The sequence below is a fragment of the Callionymus lyra genome, chromosome 13 (assembly GCF_982586985.1).
Source record: "Callionymus lyra chromosome 13, fCalLyr1.hap1.1, whole genome shotgun sequence".
NCBI lineage: Eukaryota > Metazoa > Chordata > Actinopteri > Syngnathiformes > Callionymidae > Callionymus > Callionymus lyra.
The window spans coordinates 23,403,828-23,430,747 of record NC_141830.1 but is presented as its reverse complement, the minus strand read 5'-3'; the positions used below and the strand labels follow the sequence as shown (position 1 = coordinate 23,430,747).

The window sequence follows — 26,920 nt, the reverse complement described above, 5'->3', positions numbered from 1 at the left end:
GAAGTAAACACAGCTGACTCAGCCGGTCTCGCGGACCTCTGCTCGTCTGTAAACAAAACACATGTGGTTGGAGTCTGCCCCTCATTCGTGTGGACAGACTCCGTTATTACAGTCTCGGCATAACCCGGGCGAAGGGGTTTAAACCCTCCTTCGAACTGTGTTCCGAGAGGAAACTCTCGCCGTCTATGAACGGCGGAGCATGTTAGCTTAGCATTAGCGGTGAAAGTCTCTAATGACGCCTGTGAATACGTCACACTCACAGGCGGAGCCACATGCACACTACTAACATCTCTCAGAACGAACCACAGAAACGTCATACGTTCTCTTGTTTTATTCCCGACACATTCCCTTGAATGAATAGGGAGGGGGAGGAGCCCTCGGCTGTCGACTCTGCTGTGGCTGCTGGCTCCCCAGCTCGCGCTGCGGATCTTGGCGACGCTCACTCGTCGCACGCCGCCGCTGTTGCCGATGTTGTTGGTGCTGCTGGGGTGGCTGGTCTCTGGTGACGCTTCCCCCCAGCACCAGATGATGATGCCGACGAACGGGATCTCCGTCTCCGCGTATCCCCGTCGCGCATCGTCATCACGCCAAACGTGACGTCATCCATGACGTTTCTCCGCCAAACGTGACGTCATCCATGGCGCCGGGATTTTCTTGACAACGCTCATCGGCGGTCAAACCCCGTCAGCGCATGTCAACACGGAAGTAAACACAGCTGATCAAGCCGGTCTCGTGGACATTTGCTTATCAGGCCGACGAACGGGATCTTCTCCGCGTATCCCCGTCGCGCCTCGTCATCACGCCCATGCAGGTGATGGCGGAGCTGCGCCGCCTCCTGCCGGGCCATTCCTCTCAATGGTGCGTCCGTTCCATGGCGTTTCTCCGCCAAACGTGACGTCATCCATGACGTTTCTCCGCCAACGTGACGTCATCCATGACGTTTCTCCGCCAAACGTGACGTCATCCATGGCGCCGGGATTTTTTTGACAACGCTCATCGGCGGTCAAACCCCGTCAGCGCATGTCAACACGGAAGTGAAGTAAACACAGCTGATCAAGCCGGTCTCGTGGACATTTGCTTATCTGGAAACAAAGCACATGGTTGAGTCTGCCCTTCATTCGTGTGGACAGACTCCGTTATTACAGTCTCGGCATGACCCGGACGAAGGGGTTTAAAACCTCCTCCGAACTGTGTTCTGAGAGGAAACTCTCGCCGTCTATGAACGGCGGAGCATGTTAGCTTAGCATTAGCGGCGAAAGTCTCTAATGACGCCTGTGAATACGTCACACTCACAGGCGGAGCCACATGCACACTAATACCTCTCAAGTGAACCCGTCGAGTGCGCTGCAGGAGGGCCATGAGACCTGCAAGAGATACTCACCTGATCGCTCTCACATACCCCATGGTCGACTCCATGCAGCGAGCCAGTCGTCCTCCTCGTCGACATCTGTTCATGACCGATGGACAACTCAGCTCGACTCATCAGGGCCCAACACGTTGGAACGTGAGCTTGTCGAGTGCAGCGCACAGGACTGCCGTGTTGCTTTCTTAAACAACACGGCAGTCCTGTGTTGATCATAATCATGATCTGAGGCGGCGTGGGTCGACAAGCCTCGAACGCTTCCCAACACTGTCAAAAGCCGTGGGAAGTGCTCGGAAGGCCACATAATCATCACGTGTGATTTGGGCCTCTAGGCAAAACGAAGCAGACATGTGTGTCTCCTCTTCAGGGAGTCTTCGTGCACACATGGTTCACTTCAATATTCATTCGCCATCATTACATTCCACTGTCAGGAGCTTTCTCGCTGAGTTGAAAAAGGAGAAAGTGCGGCGGGTGCTTCCCGCCTTTATAGGAAGGGACTGCCCCCTGCTGGGTGGCGAGTTCATTAAGCTTTCTCAGAGACGAGGCGGTGCCTCGGGGTAAACCCATAGCGAAGCCGTTGGAGGGCGGAGCACCAATGACGTAGAACCTTTCATGACATTCTGATGTGTACTTTCAGAATAAAGGCCCTTTGAAAATGTTCATATGAATCTCAAGGCCTGCTGTTTTAAAATACTTGTAAGTAAGTAAGTAATATTTATTTATATAGCGCTTTTCCAGACCAGGGTCACAAAGCGCTTTAACAATCAAAACAATACTCAAAAAAGTATATACTTTAAAGATCAAGATAATACTGAGAACAACACAGGAGTTCCAGAAAATCAAGGAAAAGCCTGAACAAATAGAAACGTCTTAAGATGTTTCTTAAAGGAGTAAGTAGACTCCATCAAGCGCAAAGAGAGAGGAAGATCGTTCCAAAGCTTAGGAGCAACAACCTGAAAAGATTTCTCTCCTCTGGTCCTGAGCCGTGTGCGAGGAACCATAAGTAGATTCTGATCCACAGACCTCAGAGCCCGAGCTGGGGTGTAAGGCTGGATCAGATCAGTGATGTAAGGAGGAGCCTGACAATGAATAGCTCTGAAAGTAAGAATCAGAATTTTAAAGTTGATCCTGTAGAAATTTATGTTGACAAAAGTAGACCTGAAGAATAGACTCAGGAAGTTTCATGATATTATAATGTGAACTTAAAAAAACTAATTTAGTTGGCTTGATATTGTATAATAGTAGAGGATCTCAAGAATCACCCGAACTTGTAAAAAACAGCATAAATTCATATCACTGAGCATTTTCAAAGGGCCTTTATTCTGAAAGTACACATCAGAACGTCATGAAACTTTCTGGGTCTATTCTACAGGCAGTCTTCTTCAGTCTACATACATCAGACATACCAAACTAGGTTTTTTCTATACAAACGTTTAAAAACAGCATACATTCATATGAAAAATTTCAAAGGTCCTTTATTCTGAAAGTACACATCAGAATGTCATGAAACGTCCTGAGTCTATTCTTCAGGTAGTCTACATAAATGATGATGCGATATAGTTTTCAATGAGCATCGTAATACACAAACGAGAAGAGATTTACCGATATGTCGATAGCATGGATGCAGTATTAGCTTGAATCCAGACACCTGCGTTTTATTAACGAGCCTTTATGTTCTCAAATATATGATCAATAAACTATTTGCAAACCATGTCACATAGGAAACCGCTGTCTCTAGTGTTTCAAAATATATATATTTTATTTTTTTTAACTATCGATTTTACGATATTGTTCAATTATATTTCTAGTTCACGCCATACCTCCGGACAGCAGGGGGCGGTGTGACCTTAATTAGCTGTAGAGATGACAGCGATTCGAAACAACAAGTGTAAAAAAACAAGCGGCGCGCCGTTTCCAAGCTAATGCTAACTTTTTAAATATAGGTTTTTTATTTAACCTCGTCGTGTCATGGACAACACTCACGCTAAATATGTTTCCCAAAAGATAAGCAAGACGAGGTGGAGACCGGTGTCGTATTCATCCCTGCAACAACCAGAGGTCTTTGTCACCGGATCTTGGGACAACGAGGTGAGTTCACGCCACACTTTTGACGTAAATAAGAATCGCTCGTCAATACAACGTAACAAGTCAAAAGACGTCCTTGCACCTACGAAATGTTGTTTCCTAAACGAACCTTAACCTTTAAAATAACAACGCAATTGTTTGAACTGTCACCCAACTTGACCGGCGTTGTGTTTTCTTCCAGGATAACAGGATCTCTGTGTGGTCTCTTGTCAACAATGAAGCTTTGGGGCTCGAGGATGAGTTCGAGGGAGATCCACAACTTGTATGTGAACAAAAGCACGGCGGTGACGTCATGGACCTTAAGGTGATTAGTTGTTTACTTGTTTCTGGTTTCCTCCCACAATGTGTGTTTAAAAATGTAAGTAAGTCATTATTTTTTTGTAAAGCACCTTTCACAGTGTGAGCCGGTTTGGGTTATATGGTCTTGAAGACCTTTCCAGTGTGTCCTCCGTCACATAACCCAAATGGAGTGATCGCAGCCTCCCATGACTGTTTGATAAAATGTATAGAAATAAATGTTTAGGATGTTAATGATAAAGGCTACAGTTTAACAAAGCGTCTTCGATAATTGTCTTTTGTTTTGACAGTTTTTGGATCAGGAAAGAATTGTTACAGCCTCATCAACGGGGTCGGTCGCCATCTTTCACCACAATCAGCACACTCAGGTATTCCTTTGATGTTATCCCGTTGTTAGATGGACTTTATTAATCCCAGTTGTATAAACTTTAAATACTTTGGTAAATGAATGAGTAACTGTATTATAGTTTTTGTCACACAAGCAGTTTTTAGTTCGGTACTTCCAGTATGTGGAGCTCCGTAAAAACCACAAGAGTGTTCTCTCTCTATTTCTCATCCCATTACAGCAAAGCCCTTCCAGTAGTTGTCAGAAGAAAATTATGTTCTCTTGTAGGCCCACTTCAAATAGGTACTAAATTATTACCAAGATAACGGATAAATCACGTTGCTTCTTTTATTTAAAATTCTTTAATTTCCCAAAAATCAACAGTGTGCCTTATAAGTCTTATGTATAAATACTGTACTTACTGTATAGGGCTAAAAGGTAATCTGCCTCGTGGAGTAATACTACTGAGCACTATATTTTTCTGTAATTTACCGACATCTTAAACATTGTAAAACGTAAGTAAAATTTAAACTCATTTATTATTACAATTGTTTGTACTTGTCGTATATTTAATCAGTCTTTCCTAAAATCTTGTAAGTCGTAACTGTCAAAGTCGCATAACTTTATTGACACTACAGTCTCCCATCTGAGTCCCACATCACATGATCAAAATACACACGCCTCATTGGTCAACATCAGCTCTGACCCTTGCAGGCATGTATTTATTTGTGATGAATTAATGTTGAGGAGGAGAGAAAATAAATTGTTAATGTTTATTGATTTTTCAAACTTTTGTGATTTGTTTTTACACACATAGAAGCCATTATCCACGCAGATCCAGAATCATGGGGAAGGGAACAGCCATGATGTTTTTTTATTTTGTCTGCAGAAGTTGAATCTCTCTCAGCACTGGCCTCAGGCTCACCGATACAACTCTGATAAAGCGCCCTGTACCGGCGTGGTGTGCAGCTCCCCAGAGATTGTTTCAGTGGGTGAAGATGGAAGGATCGTTGTGTTCAGAGCTGACCGGGAAGCAGCTGTCCGAGTGATAGGTACTTTCACGTTAAGAAGAGAAATTACTGATGGTGATTTTAACTGGATGCTGTTGAACAGAAAATGCCGACAGCAGCACAATTCACGCCGTAACTTATTTGAGGACCACAGAGATCTTGACGGTCAACTCAATCGGTCAACTCAAGATCTGGGATTTAAGACAGGAAAGCAACGCGCCGTCACAAGTTCTCTCCCAGTAAGGAAATTGTTCTCGTTGTTGTACAGTCCGTCACTCATCTAATGTTTTCCATAGATCAGGTGATCGAGTTCCTCAGCATTGTGTGGCCAGGCATCCCAACCAGCAGCACATCGTGGCCACAGGAGGGCAGGACGGGATGCTGTGTGTGTGGGACGTGAGGCAGGGAACGAACCCGCTGTCCCTTATGGAGGCGCACTCTGCTGAGAGTGAGTTTCCACTCTCAACTTTCGTTGTGTGACCCTCAACTTGTTCATGATGGACATGTGTTTGACTGCAGTGTGGGAGGTCCATTTCCACCCGACCAACCCGGATCATCTGTTCACATGTTCGGAGGACGGATCACTGCTGCACTGGGAGACGTCGTCACCCTCAGACGTGCCGTCGTTCTTACAAGGTAGGAAATGAGTACTGAAATGTCTGACCTGGATTAGAGCATCCAGGAAGTCAGAAGTAGAGAGAGATGAGGTACCACAGATTTGCAACATGTTTTTATTGACTCCCAGGCGGCCGGAACAACAGCATGATGTCCCGCAGTGCAATGGCCCCGGCCGGAGGAAACCAGTCCCTTGTCAGTGCCTGGCTCAACGGAGATTCCAACAAAAGCAGACTGGAAGCGACGCACATGCTCCCGAGTCAGACTCTGTCAGTCAACAGCCTGGACGTCCTCGGTCAGTGTCTCATCTGCGGCACTGACGGAGAGGCTGTGTTCGTCAACAGACAGGTTCCTGTTTAGGAGAACTAAATTCAACTTCATGCCAAAATTTTAAAAGGTCTTCGCAACATTGTTATTTTTTTTTACAACCATTCCAGTTGTTATTTCAGCAATTTTCTCAATAAAATATTGAAAATAAACATTTGTCATACTATTCACCTTTGAGCGGTTATTGGTTCAAGGGAAAACACGAATTGGAAGCTGTCAAGCTAAGCGTGTAGTTTAAGACCGAATTACTTCCGCCATCTCTTTCAAAATAAAAACTACTAATTTGATGCCGTGTATGAACTACAAATGCTAATAAACTGTTCTGTTTTGGTGTTCGATTAATTGAATATATGAATTTAGATGTGTATGCGTGTGTGTTGACAAAGAACATAGTTTAACCGATTCAAGAACTTTCTGGTAAGTTCTGAATCATTTAAGCGAGTCCCCCGCATGTATGCGTTATTCAAATGTAGTTATTTTTGACAGAATGTGTGTCCTAACTTTTAATACCAAAGAATTCAATCTTTTTTTTTTTTTTTAATTAAAACTCAAACCGGAAACAGGCCGCGGTGCTTCTGTGCGTCTTGTCGGACTTGTCATTCAGACATCCCAGGAATTTAACGCGAACGGGACGTTATCAAGCTCACAGCGACTGGGTTACTTGAATTAAAACCTTTATAAACGCCGTGTCTAAGATAGAATAAGTCACGTTTGGTATCTTAACGGTGAAAGTTTGGCGATCAGCGGGACAGCAGTGGGTAAGTTGATGCTAGGTGTAGCTAGCAGGCTACCTGTTGTTGAATTAGCTTAGCAGCTAACGAAGGCCGCGGTGAAATGATGTGTCTAAATGATTACAACCAGAAAAAGTGAAACACAGTATTTAATAGTGAGCGTTGAACAATTTAAGAATGTATGAACGGATCTTCTAAAGCATATATCCAAGGAGTACCTGCCTCTGCTAATGTTTTGGTTAGTCTACCAAGCTACATACGCAAGCAGGTTCATGTTTTGATTGATAAACCTTTATTCTTTTTATTGCCACAGAGGGGACATTTAAGCTTTTGTCTTTTAACTTCAAACCGTATTTCTATTGCTAAATATAGCTTAAGCACATTTGTGATACATTTATGTAAACGAGACCTTAATTTATTTATTCAATAGAATAGGTTATTAATAGGATTTGTTTATCTGAAATGGTGACGTTGTATTCACTCTGGTGACGCTGTTTTTTTTATATTTTTATATTTTATTATATATATAGAGTAATCTACTCATCCTTACTTACCCTACTAAATGTATTGATAAAGAAACTTTATGATATTAAGATATATATATTTTTTATATTTATTTTGGGGCTTAATTCAGTATCTTCGTTTTAAATATTACATTTGCTTTGTTTTTTACCCAAATTTTATACACTTAACATCTGATTTGTTTATGTTCTACGTTGTTCTTTTTACCAGTGATCAGTAATTTTATTTGAAGTCTTATTGCAAATGTATTTACTAAATGATTGGCTTTAGGATGTGTCGTGTGACTTAGTTTGTGGCAGGCAATGATCTTGTTTTTTAGTCGCAGATATTCGCCTTCTTTTGTGCTCGTCTTTTGTTATGGTCCAACCTGTTGGGTAACATGACGGATGCTCTGCATGCCTCCTTATCACAGATGGTACACTCCTGTCAGCAGCATGCAAAAGTGAGGTCAGCCTCCAGAGCCCACCTGCCTCTCCCCCCCGACGTCCTCTTCTTCACCTTCATCAGCTCCCTTCATGCTCTTACATGAAGAGAGAAGAGAAACCCGAAAGACAAAGGCAGATGAGACCCAAGACCTTCCCGGCCACCAACTACAGCGCTAACAGCCAGCAGATGCTCCAGGAGATCAGAAACAGTTTGCGGAACCTGTCCAAGCCATCGGACCCTCCTAAAGCTGACAAAGTGGGGAAGATGCTTACAGAAGATCCCAGGCAACAGAGGCGCAGCAGCAACAGCAAGAACCCCCACCACAAGGCTCTGCAGGAGATCCGTAAGTCCCTGCAGCCGTTCGCCAACGAGCCGAGCGTCGGCGGGTCCTCTGCTGAAGCCGGCAGGAACATGGAGCTCCCCTTTGCAGGCTTTGAAGAGGTGAGGAATCCAGTTCCGTTGAAGAGTGATTTTGGTCGTGGAATGCTGTGCTGCATAGTTGTGTAATGCGGAATAATCATGTTGTTCACTAGAGTATTATTTCAGAGAAATGAGAAGAATACTTAGTGGAATTACGAGTGTGCTTCTCACCAGCTTGTGTTTACAAGCTTTTAGAAACTGACTCACCATGAATATTTTTCATTTAGCTGACAAAAACTGTTTTATTATTTGAATACGTTCAGTTTTAACTTGCTAAAAGAAATTTAATAGTCATCATCATAGTAATAATTAAAAATATGTTCTTGAGTCGAGGGTGTGATACATAAGTTAAAGAATTAAAATTCTAAATATTTCCTTTGATACTGGTTTTGTAATGAATCTCTTTCTTGTTTTGATTAATTTATGGGTTAATGTTTTTGCCACCTTGAATTATATAAACAGCGTGTGCGTTCATATTTTATTTCCGATGATATTTGTAAATATTTAAACAGAACAGTCTTTTGTGAAACCAAGTGCATTTGAACAGAAACTGTGAAGATAATTTAATGAGGTTCCATCAGATAATTGTTCATTCTTGACTGCAGCTCGAGCATGAAATGATTTAACGCTTGTGTGGTGGATGTTTCCAGCAGAGCGGTGGTCGCAGCGCTGCAGTCGACTACATGAGCAAAGCATCTTATCAGGACCCGATGCGGGAGCACAACTCCAGTGGCGGCAACCTGAAAGCTGCAGGTACGTCAGCAGTGTTTGTGTAAGCATGGCGGTGTTGGCTAGAACACACCAGAGCCTGCAGAGTGAGTCTGTTGACTGAGAGTCTGTTCAGAGGAGGAACTTAAATCACTGTGTCTGTAACAATACACTTGAAGAGTGTCACGCACAGACGCTGATATTCAAGCTTAGAGTCGAGCACAGATAATAACTGGGTTTTCTTCGTCTTTGGACCAACATTCGACCTCTGATGACCATCATGGACACAGTCTAATCTAATGTAATCTAAATAATTAAATTAAACTTGTATAAATATTATTTATGTAAATAAATATTAAAGCAAAAATGTGCTCTTTGAGTCAGTTAGCTTGGGGGGGGAGTATATTGGCAAGATTCTGGCGATACGATACGTATTACAATACATGAGATAATGTGATACTGTAGGATTGTGTAGGATTGTCGAGTACTTGTAGTATTGTTGAGTACCTGACTATTGTGTTGCAGAATTTACAGACCACATGACTCTGTAAATGACAAAGTTGTAAATGCTTTAATTTGGTTTGAAACCAAAATATGTCCAAACATCGGCTTTAAGAGCTGCTGGAGTCGACTGTATCCTCTAGTTCTCAGTCCTCGCTGGGATCTTGCAGGATTTCATGGTTCCTTTAGCTGCAGAGGACGTGATGATGGCCGTCATCCAGCCACTGAAAGTGTCATTGAAACACAAAAAGGAATAAACACTCTGAATATGTGCATATGAATTGTGAGTTTATACAAACGTCATTAAAATATATAGATTAAAAAAACTATGATTTGAAAGCCCAACATTTTCTGGGAAACAAAACATCGATACATTAGAATTTTAATAGTTATCAGTTTAGTAAAAATAGTTATTTAAGTGTATGGATGTTTTCTTACATCACTAAGTCTGCATCATCGTATCAGTTTGTGGTTTAATAAAATATTTGCAGATTTGAGTCTGTTTTTAAAGTTTAAATCGTCACTAACACAGGTCCGGCTCAAATGCACCACGCGGTCCTGCGTAGGCCCAGCTGGAAGGGTTCTAAAGAGTCTCTGGCTCCTCGACACCTGATGGTGGACGGGATGTACCGATCCGACAGCCCCGGAGCAGCTCCTCCCTTCCCTCAGGGTCAGCGGGTCAACCCTCCTCTGCCGCCTCAGGTCCGCAGCGTCACGCCTCCCCCCAACCGCGGCGCGATGACTCCTGCGCAGTCCTGGGACAGCAACCTGGCCACCAAACGCTATTCTGGTAACCTGGACTACCCCGGTCCCCGCATCTCTCCGGTACCCCAGGGGGCGTGGCCTGACAGCTACTCCTCCGCCTCCCCTCAGAGCCAGAGGGGAATGAGCTCGGCACCAGTGGGCCACCAGCCCATCATCATGCAGAGCTCTGGCGGAAGCAAGTTCACCTTTCCCTCCAGCTGGTCCCAAAACGGTTCCCCTCAGACGGACTACATGTCGGGGGGCAGCAGGCAGCCTCCCCCCCCCTACCCGGTCAACCAGAGCAGCCGCCACAGTCCTACTGGTCAGATGCAGGCCAGCGGACCCGCCTCCTCGCCCTCGTATGTGAACGGTGGGAACCTATCTCAGTCTATGATGGTTCCAAACAGGAACAGCCACAACCTGGACTTGTACAACCTGGGCCCCCCTCAGTCCTGGTCTCAGGCCCCCCTCAGACCAGAACCTCAGTCCTCATCAGGAAACAGCAGCAACCAGGATCTGTCTCCGTCTTGGCAACATAACGTACCGGCCCGGTCCAATTCCTTTAACAACCACCAGCTGAGCGGGCGTGGGAGCGGCTCGCAGCCATCTGCCACCACTGTCACCGCTATCACGCACGCGCCGGTCCTGCAGCCCGTCAAGAGCATGCGGGTCCAGAAGCCTGAGCTGCACACGGCCGTCGCCCCGACTCACCCGCCCTGGATCCAGCAGGCGCCGCCGCCCCCGCCTGCGCCCTCCTACGAGCCGCCTGCAGCGGCCCCAGCAGAGGTCCCCAGCTACCAGGGACCACCGCCCCCCTACCCAAAGCACCTCCTTCAGCAGCAGGGGGCTCCCAATCCACCTGCCTACGACTCCGGCGTGAACCGTCTCAGCGGTGGAAGAGAGGAGCCCGGCGAGGACGCTGGCGCCGACGGTCGAGACAAGAGCGCAGAAGTTCCAGATGTTGCGTCGGCAGCAGAGAAGGAGAGGAAGCAGATCACCACGTCGCCCGTCCCTGTGCGCCGCACCAAGAAGGACGAGGAGCCTCGCGGTGAGCTGGGCCGCGTGGCGCTCTACTCACCTCAGGCCTTCAAGTTCTTCATGGAGCAACACGTGGAGAACATCCTGAAGAACCACCAGCAGAGGATCCGCCGCAGGAAGCAGCTGGAGAGCGAGATGCAGCGGGTGAGACGACCGGACCTCTCGTTCACCGACACTCATCTTTTCCTCTTGTTTCTCCGGCGGTGGCGTGGAAGACGTCACTGCCCACTTAAACTCTTCTGTCCGCTGCTTCATGTTGTTCCTTCCTTCTTCTTCTTCTCTGTTCTGCTTCACTCTCAGCTGACGTGAGCGCCTCCTGCTGTCACAGTCAAGTAAGAACTGACGTTTCTGCTTGTTGTGTCTGATCCTGCATGAACTCTGACCGTCTGGTGTCCATGTACTTGTCGGTTCTTCACCATCAAAACAACAACTGCTAAGTTTGCCAGGGTTCATCATGGTTTAGCTGCTCTAAACCGAGTAACAATTGATGCCTCCCCTCTAAGTAGGGCTGTGTATTGGAACAAGGATATATTTGTAGTATTATCGAGTACTTGACTCTGGTGTTGCAGAATTTACAGACGACATGACTCTTGACGAAGTCGTAACTGCTTTCATTTGTTTTGAAACCAAAACAAGTCCAAACATCAGCTTTAAAAGCTGCTGGAGTCGACTGTATCCTCTGGTCCTCAGTCATCACTGGGATCTTACAGAATTTCATTGTTTCTTGAGCTGCGGAGGATGTAATGACTGCTACAATCTAGCAGTTGGAAGTTAAATTACAACACAAAAAAGAACAAATTCCATGAATATTTCCATTTAAATGTAAATAAGTAAAAAATATATTTTATAACCACCTTATTGAAATATAAACCATAACAGGACTACGATAAAATAAAATTATTTGAAAGCAAAAAAAATATCGATACAGTGCTGTTGAATATCAATACTGTATTGTGATCATTTTTCAAAGTATATCGATATTATTTACACACCTTCGGGTTCTGGGCAGTTGCAGCAGAATACCAGACACTGATGCAGGAGTCGGTAATGGTAAGAAAAGTACTGGCTGGTTTTGAGAGTGTGTCGATCAGAGCTGACACCAGTAACCTGCTAACAGATAAACGACCTGACGAGTTAAACCTGGTGTGTTTGTACTGAAGCTCTCCTCGGGTTGGACAGGAAGTAACTGATATGGTTCTGGTCCCAGGTGGGTCTGACGTCAGAGGCTCAGGAGCAGATGAGGATGATGCTCTGCCAAAAGGAGTCAAACTACATCCGACTAAAACGGGCCAAGATGGACAAGACCATGTTTAAGCGGATCAAGACTTTGGGCATCGGGGCGTTCGGGGAGGTGTGTCTGGCCCGGAAGGAGGACACGGGGGCCCTCTACGCCGTGAAGACCCTGCGCAAGAAGGATGTGCTGCTGAGGAACCAGGTGGCCCACGTCAAAGCGGAGCGGGACATCCTGGCCGAGGCGGACAACGAGTGGGTGGTCCGGCTCTACTACTCCTTCCAGGACAAGGACAACCTGTACTTTGTGATGGAGTACATCCCCGGGGGGGACATGATGAGCCTACTGATCCGCCTGGGCATCTTCAAGGAGGAGCTGGCTCAGTTCTACATCGCCGAGCTCACGTGCGCCGTGGAGAGTGTGCACAAGATGGGCTTCATCCACCGCGACATCAAACCAGACAACATCCTGATCGACCGCGACGGACACATCAAGCTCACCGACTTCGGCCTCTGCACCGGCTTCCGCTGGACCCACGACTCCAAGTACTACCAGAGCGGTGAGTCGGCACTTTTCAACTCACACATTGACAAGTTATACTAGGGATTACCAATAAATTTACCTTTAACAGAAAACGTCTGTTTTTTATATATTATATACATTAATAATCATGAAATGATGGACTTTGGAAGTTTATCAGTCTCATCATAATATAACGATTAAAACATTTCGAATATTCAGACTTTGAATTTAAAAAATCCTTTTAAATAATTGAATTAAATAATTTCTATATTATAAGTTGTTTTGTTATGTTTTTTTGTTTTTTTTTTATAACTAAATTGAATCTTTTTTAAACAAATGACTTCTTTTTACACGTAGAATTATTATTTAGAGTTGAATTTAACAATTTAAATGTTGAAACACTATGTTTTAATTTATTTTAATTATTTTTCAGGCATTGAATTTATTTTTTTGAATAATTCAATTCCATTATTTGTATATTGAAGGCTTTAATTTGTTTCGTTTTTTTTAAATAATTGAAATAAACATTTCAAATTCTATTTCCAATAATTCAAGAAAACAATTCAAAATTATTTAATTCAAAGCACTTTAAATTGAATTTTGTTGGTTTGCATTATTATACCAATATTTATATTTTGAATTTAAAATACTACGAATATAAAAATATTGAATTATGAAAATATTTTTTTTAATTATCGGAATACAAATTAAAATGTTTATTTTAATTATTTTTAAAATAAAATAAACCTATCAATATACAGATAGTAGAATTTTAATTATTCCAAAAAGAAAATTAAATGCTTAATAAATCATTTCAATACAATACATTTAGATTTTCCACAATAATAACTTTTAGTTAGAAAAACAATCCTTTAATATATAAATATTCAATATTATCGTCAACATTTTTAAATTTTATATTCAACCATTCATTATTCTTGTCACACCTATTTACTGAGTAACTAATTTAATAAGTAACTAAATACAATATATATTCATATTCAAAATATGTTAGAGCTTTAAATTATTGTAAAAACAAGTGTATCAACATTAAATAATATGTTTGGAAATAACAAATCATCATTAAAGAATCACCTGGAGATGCAGGTGACTCGTGTGTGTTTGAGTCAGACCTTGTGACTCTCGTGTCGGCGCCCCCCGCAGGTGACCACGTGCGTCAGGACAGCATGGACTTCAGTAAGGAGTGGGAGGATCCGGCCAACTGCCGCTGCAGCGACCGCCTGAAGCCTCTAGAGCGCAGGAAAGCCAGGGACCACCAGCGCTGTCTGGCCCACTCTCTGGTCGGGACCCCCAACTACATCGCTCCAGAGGTCCTGCTGCGAACAGGTGAGTCGCTTCACACCCGGCGACTATTGAGCCAGCCAGTCACGTGACCACGTCGCCACAGGCTACACGCAGCTCTGTGATTGGTGGAGCGTCGGGGTCATCCTGTACGAGATGGTCGTCGGTCAACCACCGTTTCTCGCCACCACGCCGCTGGAGACGCAGCTGAAGGTGCGTTCAACATGTCGGAATTATACGTCACGGATTTAAAGAGTATTTCATGAGTTCGTTTTCTGTTTAATGTTAGTGTCACGATACAAGTCAACGATACCATAAATAGTGATACTGTAGAAACAAGGATATATTTGTAGTATTGTCGAGTACTTGACTCTGGTGTTGCAGTTTTTACAGACCACATGACTCTTGACGAAGTCGTAACTGCTTTAATTTGTTTTAAAAAACAAAATATGTCAACATCAGCTTTAAAAGCTGCTGGAGTCACTGTATCCTCTCGTCCTCAGTCATTGCAGGGATTAGGCGGTGGAGGAATGTAATGACTGCTGCCATCTAGCGGTTGAAAGTTTTATTGCAACACTAAAATGAACTAACACTGTGAAGATTTGAATGTTTGTTGTAAATAAAATAACTTATTTAAGTGTATGGATATTTTCTTCTGTTGTGTACTAGTGTGTCATGATTTGTTGTATATACAGTGCAATTTATTTTGTGTATCCGTTGCGGTCAGGTGATCAATTGGACCACGACTCTGAACGTCCCGACTCAGGCGAAGCTCAGCCCCGAGGCGGCGGACCTCATCGTGAAGCTGTGCCGCGGCCCAGAGGATCGTCTGGGGAAGAACGGCGCCGACGAGATCAAGGCCCACCCCTTCTTCAAGACCATCGACTTCTCCAGCGACCTCCGGCAGCAGGTGGCGCCGTACATCCCCACCATCACTCACTCCACGGACACCTCCAACTTCGACCCGGTCGACCCGGACAAGCTGCGCAGCAGCGACAGCGACGACGAGGACAACCTGAACGACACGCTGAACTTGTGGTTCCGGAACGGGAAACACCCGGAGCACGCCTTCTACGAGTTCACCTTCCGCCGCTTCTTCGACGACAACGGTCACCCGTACAGCTGCCCCAAACCCATCACCTACGACGGCTACGACGAAGACGAGGCGGACGAGGAGGCGGGCGCAGAGGACTCGGCGGGAAGCGAAGTGGTTCAGACCCGCGACCTGGTCTACGTGTGAAAACCCAAGCTATGAACGAGAGTCACATGATCACAAGAAACTCAACTGTAAATACTTTTGTTACGAATCTGCCGCAATAGAATAACGTTTGTCCATCACGTGACTAAACCTGCGCACTTCACCTTTAATTTTAACTTTTTATTCTTAAACCGGATCAGAACGTTTGATGCCGACTCAGCTGGATCTGCTGGTCGCCCTGTAAAGGAACAGTAATTTATTGAAATAAGCTGCTGGTGTGATGTTTAATTTATAATTTTGACGGGGATAAGTGATTTAGTTTTTCACCAAATATATCCAGAGGGTCGTAAATCAGAGTTTTTATGTAGCGCTAGATGAACGACTGTAGATTGTGTTCTAATTTATCTGTATTTATAAAGTTGTACATATGGCGCAGCTGCCTAACACGCCCTCACCTGAGAACTAACTCACCAATAGAATGTTTCCCGACCAAAGCGCTAAACCCGCAACTCTTTTCTCGCTCGTTCAGTTGGTTACAGCAGTTTTCTACACAATCCTGCGAGCGCTCGTCTGGGTGTGTTGGTTCTGGTTTGAATGTAGACGTCTGTGCACTGGTTCTTCTCGTCTGTTGCTCTGATGCGACGCTAACAGGCGACAGGTTGAATAAAGACTGTAACTGGTTCAAGATGGAGCTGACGTGTCGACCTCTTTTCTGTTAACTCGGCTTCAAACCACAAGTTATATTTTCACTGGTGACAACATGGACTCACTCAACACGAACCGTCGTGCTTATTATACATTATGCTCTAGTAGAAGAACTCACATTTCCCTGATTCCTTAAAACTCTTCACTGGCTGCCAGTTTCTTTTGGGAACCATTTTAAAATTCTGGATCTTACTTTCAGATCTATTCATGGTCAGACCTTCCATCAGTGATCTGATCCAGCCTTACACCCCAGCTCGGGCTCTGAGGTCTGTGGATCAGAATCTACTGATGGCTCCTGAACACGGACCAGAGGAGAGAAATCCTTCCAGGCTGTTGCTCCTAAGCTTTGGAACGATCTTCCTCTGTGTTTGATGATCTACTGACTCCTTCAAGAAACATCTTAAGACACTTTTATTTGTGCTTTTACTTCTGTTTGTCTTATGTGACTTGATCTTTTAAAATATATATTTTAACTGTTTTGTTTGTTAAAGCACTTTGTGACCCTGGTCTAGAAAAGGTGCTTGAACAAATAACATTTACTTACTTATTAATCTTAACTGAACACACTTAAACTCAACAAAACCCTGGATTCTATCTGAGCGTAACTCAAAGATTGAACCAAAAACCCTAGTAAAGTTATCATGAATCAATGCAGAGGTAACTTCTATTTATTACCAAAGTCACATGTGAACACACACTGGTTCAAAGTTAGTTTGAATCTGGATCTAAACAGCGTCAACTTTGATTTACATCAACACGTGATTAAGTTCTACTTCTAGTCAGAGTCAGAACTAACAAGCAGGTTTAACTGAACCATCATTCAGATGCAGCTGGTTTTAAAGTTGAACTTCAGGATCCAGAAGCAACAGATTAAATGTAATATCTGTCTAATTTAAAGCCAAGCGAGGCACTTTGTAATTGTGGGTTTGATCCAGACCGGACTGAAGTCTGAAGGTTGGCGCCGACATGAGGATCTTTGAACCGTGGAGGGTTTTCATGAAAGACAAACAATGTAACTTAAACAAGCTTATTTTTAATGGATCTGCAAAATTGTTTGAATTTCCAAAGAGAACTTGTGAACCTCCCGCCCACACTATGGTACAGAAACTGTTTCAACCCAAAGAAATCTGCATGCAGGAAATAAAAAGAAAAGGAAGAGAGAGAGAGAGAGAGAGAGAAAACAATTAAAACATGAAGCGACGAGACGATAATGCCGTTCTCTTGGCTGGAGGGGAAATTCAAACGCTTCTGCTTTTCGTTTTTTTTTCGGGACCGACGAGAATATTAAAGTGTAATTTTGGTCGGTGGGTGTAGCTCCGCCCACCACACGGCCCCGCCCCCTGTCTTCCATATAAGGCACAGGACAAAAATAAACCCCCACGTAGAAAAGGAGCTAGCCACGCCTCGAACACTCGTAACAAATCCAAAACATGACAAAAAATACGACGACAGAAACCTCACCGAGTGTACAAAATGTTGACTTTTGTCGCTGCATTGATCCCCTTCTCAGTGGGAGGAGGGGGGTTGTGAGCTCAGGCAAAGAAAATATTAAAAATATCAGCTTGTCTTCACACTTTTTTTTTAACAACCTTTAAAACAAACGACACGGGAACATGAGCGGAGGGGGGGATGAGAGGGGGATGAAGGGGAGGAAAGGTGAGTTAGACGAGTGGCGGTGGATTTCATTTTATTCTGATTGAGTGTCGGTGTGCGAGAGAACTCGGGAAACTGTTAGAGAGGGCGAGAGTTAGAGTTAGCAGTTAGAGTGTGTGTGTGTGTGTGTGTGTGTGTGTGTGTGTGTGTGTGTGTGTGTGTGTGTGTGTGTGTGTGTGTGTGTGTGTGTGTGTGTGTGTGTGTGTGTGTGTGTGTGTGAGGGGGGGGAGTGAGACGTGTGTTTTTGTGAGTGTGAGTCGTTCAACTGCAGCACTTGCTCTTCCAGCCTGGGACTCCGCCTCCATTGCTGATGTCGACATTTTCACTGTTGGGCTCTTTTACAGGCGTCTGCTGACACACAAACACACACGTAAGCACACACGCACAAACCATCCGTCGCTCACATTCCTCGACAATCCACCGCTCGCCGGCGGACGTCGGAATTTTGTCTCAAACCTTTCTGAGAATGTCTTCCGCTAACGTGAGGAACGCCTTCTCGATGTTGATGTTGGCCTTTGCACTCGTCTCGAAAAACCTAATGCCGTGTTCCCTCGCGATCTGAGGAGGAAGGAGAGGGAGTAGGTGAGCGGCGCCCGGAATAAACCGGATCAGTTGACGAGCGAGCGAGGCATGAAGAGACAATGACGGAGACAAATATTGAGGCTCCATGAGTTCTGGGGAGATCACGACCCCAACATAAACAATCAATGCACGAGCACGGAAACTAAAAACCCTTCAATCTGTTTTATTACATCATTAATTATTATTTAATAACTGATTCATTTAAGACCCTGTGGATTACACGGAAAATTAGTGTTTATTGAATTGTTGAATTTCAAATGTTGAAAATTTGATTTTTCTTTAAATAATTGAATTTAATAGTTGAATATTTATTTACACACACATTTCATATTCCAATTCCAATAATTAAACATTTTCTTAATTCAATATTTTTTCAATCATCTTTATATTGAATTTAAGATTATTGGAATATCAAATAATTTAATTCAATCATTGAAAAAAAAAAAAGCTTTTAATATACAGTATTCAATTTATTTTGTCAACAGTATTATTTAAAATTAATAATTCAATGAATGAGGAATAATTAAAATCTTTTAAAAAAATTGCAATCAAATATTAGTTTAAACATTTGAAATGTTAAGTTCAATATTACGGCGTCACTGACTTCAATAGTTGTTGCTCAACAGCACATCAGCAGATTTGAACATTAGAGTAGAATTACCATCTAAATAAACCATTGATTGCAAATGAATGAAGAAACACCTTCTTACGAAGCCATAGGTTTGACTGAGGAGTATAAATGTTCATCTCACCTGTTCTCCCTTGGCTTTAGGAACCACCCGCTTGTCCTCCATGTCACACTTGTTTCCCAGCAGCATCCTCTCCACGTCTTCGTTTGCATGCTGCATTCAAAGAACAAAACAGTCAGTCATGGCACAACAAAACCCTCCAACACTAGAGCGCTTCTCTTGATTTTCACAACAGGTGAAAATACAAGCGTTTTTGCCGCCAACTAGTGGCCTGGCGGTGGAACTGCAGTCAGAGAATTCTGTCGCTTTAAGTCGAAGCTTCACCTCGTCAATGTTGCGCAGCCATTTGCTGATGTTCTCAAAGCTCTTGGCGTTGGTGATGTCATAGACCAGCATGATGCCCATGGCTCCTCTGTAGTAGGAGGTGGTGATGGTGTGGAACCGTTCCTGACCCGCGGTGTCCCTGCAGGCGCACACAAACACACACTCACTCACTTAGAAACGACGATCTCAGCAGGAAACTACAAACAGGTGAAACTTTACAGCTGTGACCGACTCCGGGGGCAGCTGGACGGAGTGTGAGAGGACGAGGACACAAGGAGTGAGAAGACAGAGAGAACATCGCACTAATGGCAACATTCAAAAAGTGTTGAGTGCGAATGAGCCAAATCACCATTAAATGAAAAAATAACAGTGAAATATGAGGTTGAGATATTTAAGGAGATTTTTTAATCTAAATACAATGATCTTATTAGGACCAGTCAACAATTACTGGACCTTTGGTTTTCTCTCCTACACAGCACTACCGTTGCCTTTTAGCAACACATGTTATATGAAGCGAGTAGTGGTGAGTTCCAACACTAGTACTATAACGGAACACGTTGGACTTATTTTAGAGTAAGATTATCTATTATTAAATTAGAGTCTTCGGTGACGTGCAGCACTCTCACTCCTCGACCACGTCATACATACAAAATGTAGACTTAAAATAAAACAATACTTTTGTTGAATTTATGTCAAGTATCACATTTAACTTAAGTTTTCAGACCAATTTTTTGTTCATTCTTTAGGCGCAGTTTAAGCCCTTTTTTCATGAATGAATGAAAAGAGTAAAGTCGATCCAGCACAAAAAGAAAGGGGAAATAAATCATCGAAAAATCTAGGGTTTTTGCAAACATGGACTTTAATCAATCAACAAGTCAATTGTGTCACTTGTGGGTCCAATGATTAACTGTTGCATTCATGGTCTCCACGGCCGGAGGACATTTCTACAAAATCCACCCGTTCTTTCAGCTTCATTATCAAAATGATCTCCAACAACAACCATCATTTACCAAACATCTTCCATACAAAGATGTTCCTGCACGTGTCAACATGGTAGCACGACACGACAAGTGTGTTCGAGTGTGTGTTGCTGCTCACTCACCAGATCTGTAGTTTGATCTTCTTTCCTTGTAGTTCCACAGTTTTGATCTTGAAGTCGATTCCTAGGAAACAAAAAGGAGAACGTGTGAGCGACAGTCGGTGACATCACGTACGAGAACAGCATCTGGTCCAGGATATGTTCAAACATACACAGTTGTCGGAAAAGTGTGCCACGAGAAAACGACAAAAAACGTGGCTCAAAAGTGGGTTTTTGGTTTGAGTGAGTCACGGAGCAGAAAATAAAACTTGCTGACTGTGGCGTATGTTTTTTTTGGTCATTTGTTATTAGAGACCAAACTAAGGTTCAGACCAAACATTGGAAAACGTGGACTCATCGTGGTCACTGGTGAAATCTCACTGGAGTGGGTCTGGTGTCCAGTGAAGCCTCTTATTCTAGTGTCTCATCATCATTTGGACACTAGCAAAAAATTAACTCACTTTAATACTTATATTATTATTATATTATTGTCGTTTTTGTTATGATTTAACATAAAAAGTGCTCTCATATTTCTAGACAAGGTTTATATAATTTAAGTTTTTTAACAGGAAAATAACAACAAGCTCATTTAGCATTAATATATAATAGTACGGTACATATATATCCGCCCGCATATAAGGAAAAGCCTGCACCCTGTCCCTTCCTTACAAGTGTGGCCCCTGATTGACCCCTGTTTTACACGGCAAACAACAACTAAACTCTCAATTGTGCTTTCAAACAATCCTTGCCACTGACACTCAAAGATGATCCAGTCATAAAATAGTGAATTCCGCAAAGAGACAGTAAGACACGCAAAAGAAACGTGAGAATAGATAATGAAATTACTTTTAAACCAAAGTCAGAGCTCATCATAATCCTCCGCCAAATTCATCCACGATGGCGTCCATTTGTGATGAGGTCACATCCGAAGGAGCTCGGGGGCCAGTGAGGGAGCATAGGAAAAGTACAAACTTCCTCAAGTAACAAAAAGTCCTCTGGCACCTGAATTGCTTTGACAAATTGTGGCTGTAATAGCTTTTCTTCCCCCATTGTTAGGAGTCTTACGTGATGCTTGTTCCTCTTCAACAACAAAATCCAAGTCCTCTTGGTTTGATGTGTGTTTGAGGGAATATAAAAAATATCAACCTCTGAAGAGTCTCCACCACATGTCATAGATTGTGTGTTTTTTTTACAGTCGTCATCTTGAACCTACAGGTGCAACCTCACCACACACACCTTTCAACCGTACAAACGTTAACCAGTCCTGGTTCAAGGTGTGACACTTGATCTTCTCATGTTTCTCACAGTGCAGCGGTTCCGATCTGGTCAGGGGTTGTTGTTGGTTAAAGAATTCCTAGAAACAGCTGTGCTCTCAAGGGGGCGGGGCCAAAGAAGAATGACGGAACTGGCTGCCAAAGAGTGACTCATTGAATATCACACACACACCCAAGAGAGAGGGAGGAAGGGGCTGTAGATCCGCAGGGGTGAGAAGGTGAGAGATCGCCAGAAAAGAGCAACTCATTACACTCCATAGCTTGTTTATCTCACAGGCCTTGAATAAACCAGTGACGCAGACTGAAACGTGTCATCGTCAGGCCAGCTTGTCAGGAGAAGGTGTTTGTTGCACAATCATGCTTGAAGATCAGCGAGACAGAAAGTAGATCTCTGCGGAAGGATTCCTTTCATGCGTGAAAACATGTCGTAAAATTGGTATTTATGGGCAGGTTCACCTCACACATGGCGAATAATTTACAAAGTGAAGTCTAAAATGACTGACAGCAAAACGGACTCATTTTATGGGAAAGGCTGAAAGTTACTAAAGTTAAAATCCGACGTTAAGATCACGACTGGTATCACTCTACTTTCTTGGATCCAGTGGATTCAGTTTAAAAATCATCATGTTTGGATTGACATCCATAAAACACATTATGACTGGCCAAAATTTTCTGACTTTACAACGTCACTTGTCAGTCAGTTACAGATCAGTTGTCACCATGGTTTAAACCAGATTGTACGACTAAAATACAAAAAACTTTTTAATTTTTTTGCCCTTTATATGTTGAGAATGGTCTGAATGATCTGGAATGTATAAAGTTCAATACCCACCAGCACTAAAACAAACCATACAACTCATCTTGGGGAAATGCCAAACGGCCACTTCTGTCCAAAGTCGTCATTATCGTCTCATAAGTGCGGCAGAAGGCCAGCGACCGAACTGCCAACAGGTCTGAGTGGGATGAGGGGGGTTTCCAGAGGGGTATTTTGAGAAACAGCTGCGAGTCTGTGTCTCCAAAGGTATGAGAAGTGTGTCAGAAGAACACTCGTCCGTTTCAAGTCTCCGGTCCGTCACGGTTCTCGTTTTAGTCAGTCGCTGGTTTTTCAGTTCAATAAGAGACGTCCCGTTTTTATCTGTAAACAATCCTGTGTTTTCAGGAAGCATTGCACTGCTCTGGTTTGGGTTTCAACTTCAATGACGTTTGGAAAACGGAAATCAAAAGTTAGTAGAGTAAAATACAATGAGCAGAAATTAAATGGCTGCACGCCATCTTCGTCCACCCTCTTTCTTGCTTTAAAAGAAACATCTGCTGCAATTTTTTTTCATGCATCAGTTGATATTGTGTCGTTTTTACACAACCAGCTGAATAAAGAATGTTGTGTCCATATCCGTTTTCTTTTTGGCAGCCAAAGGTCAACTTCCAACCTGCCACTGACACCCAATGAAAGTTCCTTCGGCTCCAGACGAGGTCAACGTTTACCAACACAGCCCGACAACCATCACATGGCTAGACTGGGAACTCGGAGGGGAAATTGTGATCTTCACATAATGGTGACGAAGACATAGGATGCAAGATAAAGTCATGAATCATACTCTGACGTAGACGCCGAAGAGCCAGTTTGCCGCTGCGGCGAAACAAATCAAGTGGACACCACATGGAAGCACTGTTTCCTGTCATGGCTGTGTGTTCCGAGTCATGCTCACAGGAGGCATGATCTACCTGTCAACACATGCACCGCTGACAGCTCAACATCAAAATCGCAGCCTAATCCTGCCATAAAAAAGGCAGGACTTTACAACCAGAAAGCTTGAACAGACTCGACAGAATTCTTCTCATATTACTTTAATAATCTTGAGCAATGAGCGTCAACACTTTGGGTTGTGCAGGAATTTAACTCAACCCTTGACTCACAGAGACGGACGTGGGACAAAAGCGGATGTTGAGTAGCACTTTAAAAATCATCCGAGTAGTAATGGAAATAAATAGCAAATGTGTAATCATTCATTAACTCGATTTCCATGTAATTATGTGTCGCTGTTCTTAGTCCAAAGGTGTCAAAGATCCATGTAGCACTGAACATAGTTTTAATGGTAGACCGACTGTAGTTAAAGACGACAACAAGAAGGAGGCATAGAAAAACATATTATTTAATATTGAATTAAACAACAAGCTGTAGCATAAAGGTAGCTTTATAAAATATTTCAGTGATATATGAAAGGATATAAGAAAGTATTGTAAATAGTAGTATAGTTTTTGTTTTTTATGAGCGGCTATCACTTTAACCAGTGTCAGTATATAGTAGCATGTTGGACAATATAGGAAATAAAAACGTGTGGGGAAATCATTAACAGTTTAAGAAGTCTTAAAACTGCAAATTACACATAAATAATTGCAGCAAAAGTACATGCTACAAAATAAGTCGTAGCATTTTCAAATGTGCTCTTAACAGTCCCTGATTGTAAAGCTATAAAAGTAGTAACAAGAACATTAGGGGTGGTTATTATAAAGGAATTATAGTAAAGTTATTGTATAAAAGAGAAATATTGAAGAGATTCTTATAATTTCACTATTATAAGGAGAATTTCACCTGTAGTTATCACAGTACAAGTTGAGGTCACGTTTGAAAGTTTGAAATTAAATATAAAATAAAGACAAACATGGACAGAACTTCACAATAAGACAACCCCACCTGTGACACAATACAGTACAACAGTAAAGAAAATATGATCGCCCATCTAAAACTGTTTTTCTATCCTCTTACTTGAGGATGACAGTTAGAAAGTCATCTCCACATGAATGGTAAAGTACCAACATGCAGACAGAAACTAATGTTTTATGATGACAGCAACGGGGAATGTACCTGTAAAGTCAGGTACTTTTAGTTCAGTAAACACACGATTTACTTTCTACAGACATAAGAAAGTCAAACAAGACTTCAGGGAGTGACTGCAAGTGGTTCACCAGGAGGGCATGGCATTATATTCCAGAGGCTCCTTGAGAACCACGTTTATTGTTGGTCACTGTGGATCAGGTGTCAATGGACACCAACCATCATGTGTTCAAGACACTGGGAATAAATCATTTGCGGACACAGATCCGTATTCTCTCCTCCGCATTGTTCATTCATGAACAATTTCCCCAACAATAGTAGAAACGAATCAGCTGAGGCTTTCTTGCATTCTTCCAGTGGACAGTAAGAGCACCAGCTGGACAAAATGTTCCCCCACTTTAGGGTCTTCAGTCACAGCTAACCCCAGGGTGTCAGTGGACATCTGGAGGAACTTGGACTCAACAATACCGAGATAAACCGCATTTACTCTGTGCTTGCTAGCTCCATTCCTGTCTGCAAATGCTTTCATAGAGGATTTGCTTTACTTGCTTTGCTTTTGTGACGTGGAAATCGGTCCGGTTTCGAGGTTATTGTGAGCAGAGGTGACTCGGGTTCAAATGCTAGTAAAGTTGCACAACTAGCTCGCTAGCTAATCCACACAGGCCTCAAAAAGTCGACTGACCGTCCCCCGCTAACAGTGCAGATGTAGAGGCTTCCGTGGAGCCTTCCAGCGGTGCGACTTGACAACACGACCCTGGACCAGGGGCCGCAGGTGGACTCACCTATGGTGGAGATGAAGGTGGTGTTGAAGGCGTCGTCAGAGAAGCGGAACAGCACACAGGTCTTCCCCACGCCCGAGTCCCCGATCAGAAGCAGCTTGAACAGCAGGTCGTACGTCTTCTTCGCCATCGAGATAACAGTATGTATTCAACCCCCAAAAAAAACAGGACCACGGATCTCCCTGTGACGGTGTGAGGTCTGAATCCAGAGTCAAGTGCCCCGCTTTTTCCTCACAGTTGCTGGTTAGCCTTGGCGAGCTAGTCGGCTAAACAACGCCACAATGTCGTGCCCGAGCACCGAGAAGTTATATATTCCCAAAAAACACACAGCGCGCCCCCCCCTTATAGCACGAGGAAAGAAGACAGAAAACAATTGTGTCCTCCGATCGTTTCCTCTTTTCCACTCTTTCTTCGCTCCCACACAGTCAGGACAAAATGGCTCCTCACTCTTTCTTCAAACTAACGGCGAGCTAATTCAAATTCTCCGCACAACCCGTCATGCCAGAGTCGTGCCTAAAGCTCCGTCGAGGACTGCTTGGATAAAAACTAGACGGTTGTGGGTTCCAAATTCGCCGGTCGTGGATCACTTTGGAAGTTTGTTTCTTCAGAAACAAGAACCGAAACATAGACGACCGCCGTCGCCTTCGAATGGGAGCCACCACGGCGACACCCTAGATTAATAGCCACGCCCTCTGGACCGCCCCTTCTGTCAAAACACAGTGCGTTCATTGGTCCTCTTTGACGTCACTCATCCAAGGGATTGGATTTCATTGGTCCTAAATCGCCCGAAAGGACCAGTGATACTGTTCGTCTCGGATAGACATTTTGGCTCAGACCTCCGTTCACTTTTACGCGACAAAGTGTGTCAAAGACCCAAGATGGCCTCCAGTTTCTCTCCAGCTGGGATGTGATCTCGTTTAAAATACGACTCTCACAGCTGTGAGTCAGGCAGTGACGTCATGAAGAAGCAGTTCTCGACTTGTTACGGGCGTTTCCCACATCCTCTGTTTTGTCAACTATGTTGACGTTTATCTCCTAAAGCCTGCGGCCACTGGAGAAATATAAACACATATCAGTGATTGGAACTTTTTGTGAATTCCATCTGAGTGACACGCGGCGGCTGCTTGTCCCAGAGGTTTGACTGGAGAGACCAGAGGAATGTGAAGTATGTGTGTTTCCCACACCAAGCAGAGACTTGATCAGACAGAAAAGAGAGGAAACAAATCAGAACATTGTTAATAAAAATACATGTGGATAAATGTAGTTTACGTCAGCTGTGAAATACACGTTTATATTTCCAATTATTTAATCGAAATGTAATATATTACAAAAACGTCGTGTTGAATTATTGAATGTTTATATTACTCTAATTCAAACGAATACATTAAGCGTTTAATAATCGTAGTCAACGAGTTTATATTTTGTAGATGAAAATATTTTAATCAAAGTTCTTACTACAACTTGTGGTACATTTAGCGAGAGTTTGGTGTGTCGAGGACACCAGTAATTTAAATATAAAAAAGACAAGATCATTTGTGCTTCGAAGGTATTTTTTTGGTTGAAAAGCGTGGTTTCCGTTTGTGTCAAAGATAATCTCGATGTAAAACTTTATTTTTTTTAATCTTTAGGAAATAAAAC

The 26,920-nt window shown here is 43.2% G+C and overlaps 3 protein-coding genes across 7 annotated transcripts in view; 2 read left to right on the top strand and 1 right to left on the bottom strand.

Moving 5' to 3' along the window:
• Positions 1-25,935, bottom strand: part of rab10 (RAB10, member RAS oncogene family) — a 168,236-nt gene extending 142,301 nt beyond the window's left edge. For 2 of the 4 annotated variants that reach the window (XM_087805681.1, XM_087805680.1), the window contains exons 1-6: positions 25,286-25,935; positions 20,421-20,481; positions 19,319-19,457; positions 19,058-19,147; positions 18,180-18,281; positions 17,958-18,074 (exon numbers count right to left, since the gene is read on the bottom strand). In XM_087805681.1, coding sequence (XP_087661807.1) covers positions 17,985-18,074; positions 18,180-18,281; positions 19,058-19,147; positions 19,319-19,457; positions 20,421-20,481; positions 25,286-25,412 — 609 coding nt within the window. In that variant the 5' untranslated portion in view covers positions 25,413-25,935 and the 3' untranslated portion in view covers positions 17,958-17,984. Of the gene's footprint in view, positions 1-17,083; positions 18,075-18,179; positions 18,282-19,057; positions 19,148-19,318; positions 19,458-20,420; positions 20,482-25,285 lie in introns of those variants that run through there. The other 2 variants (XM_087805679.1, XM_087805686.1) reach the window with 2 other exon arrangements.
• nup43 (nucleoporin 43) lies at positions 3,239-6,310 on the top strand. Its single transcript, XM_087805094.1, has 8 exons — positions 3,239-3,451; positions 3,630-3,752; positions 4,036-4,113; positions 4,960-5,122; positions 5,184-5,319; positions 5,377-5,528; positions 5,600-5,716; positions 5,826-6,310. Exons 1-8 carry the CDS (start codon positions 3,332-3,334, stop codon positions 6,053-6,055), a joined length of 1,119 nt encoding a protein of 372 aa, XP_087661220.1. The 5' UTR covers positions 3,239-3,331; the 3' UTR covers positions 6,056-6,310.
• Positions 6,613-16,056, top strand: lats1 (large tumor suppressor kinase 1). 2 transcript variants are annotated; one of them, XM_087805093.1, is made up of 8 exons: positions 6,613-6,780; positions 7,688-8,142; positions 8,775-8,874; positions 9,863-11,256; positions 12,320-12,902; positions 14,030-14,212; positions 14,274-14,380; positions 14,895-16,056. In XM_087805093.1, the coding sequence occupies exons 2-8, from the start codon at positions 7,801-7,803 to the stop codon at positions 15,405-15,407; spliced, it is 3,222 nt and encodes a 1,073-aa protein (XP_087661219.1). In that variant the 5' UTR covers positions 6,613-6,780; positions 7,688-7,800; the 3' UTR covers positions 15,408-16,056. The 2 variants fall into 2 exon arrangements, with proteins under 2 accessions (XP_087661219.1, XP_087661218.1); XM_087805092.1 differs by having other exon boundaries at positions 8,772-8,874.
• Positions 25,936-26,920: the final 985 nt, after the last annotated feature.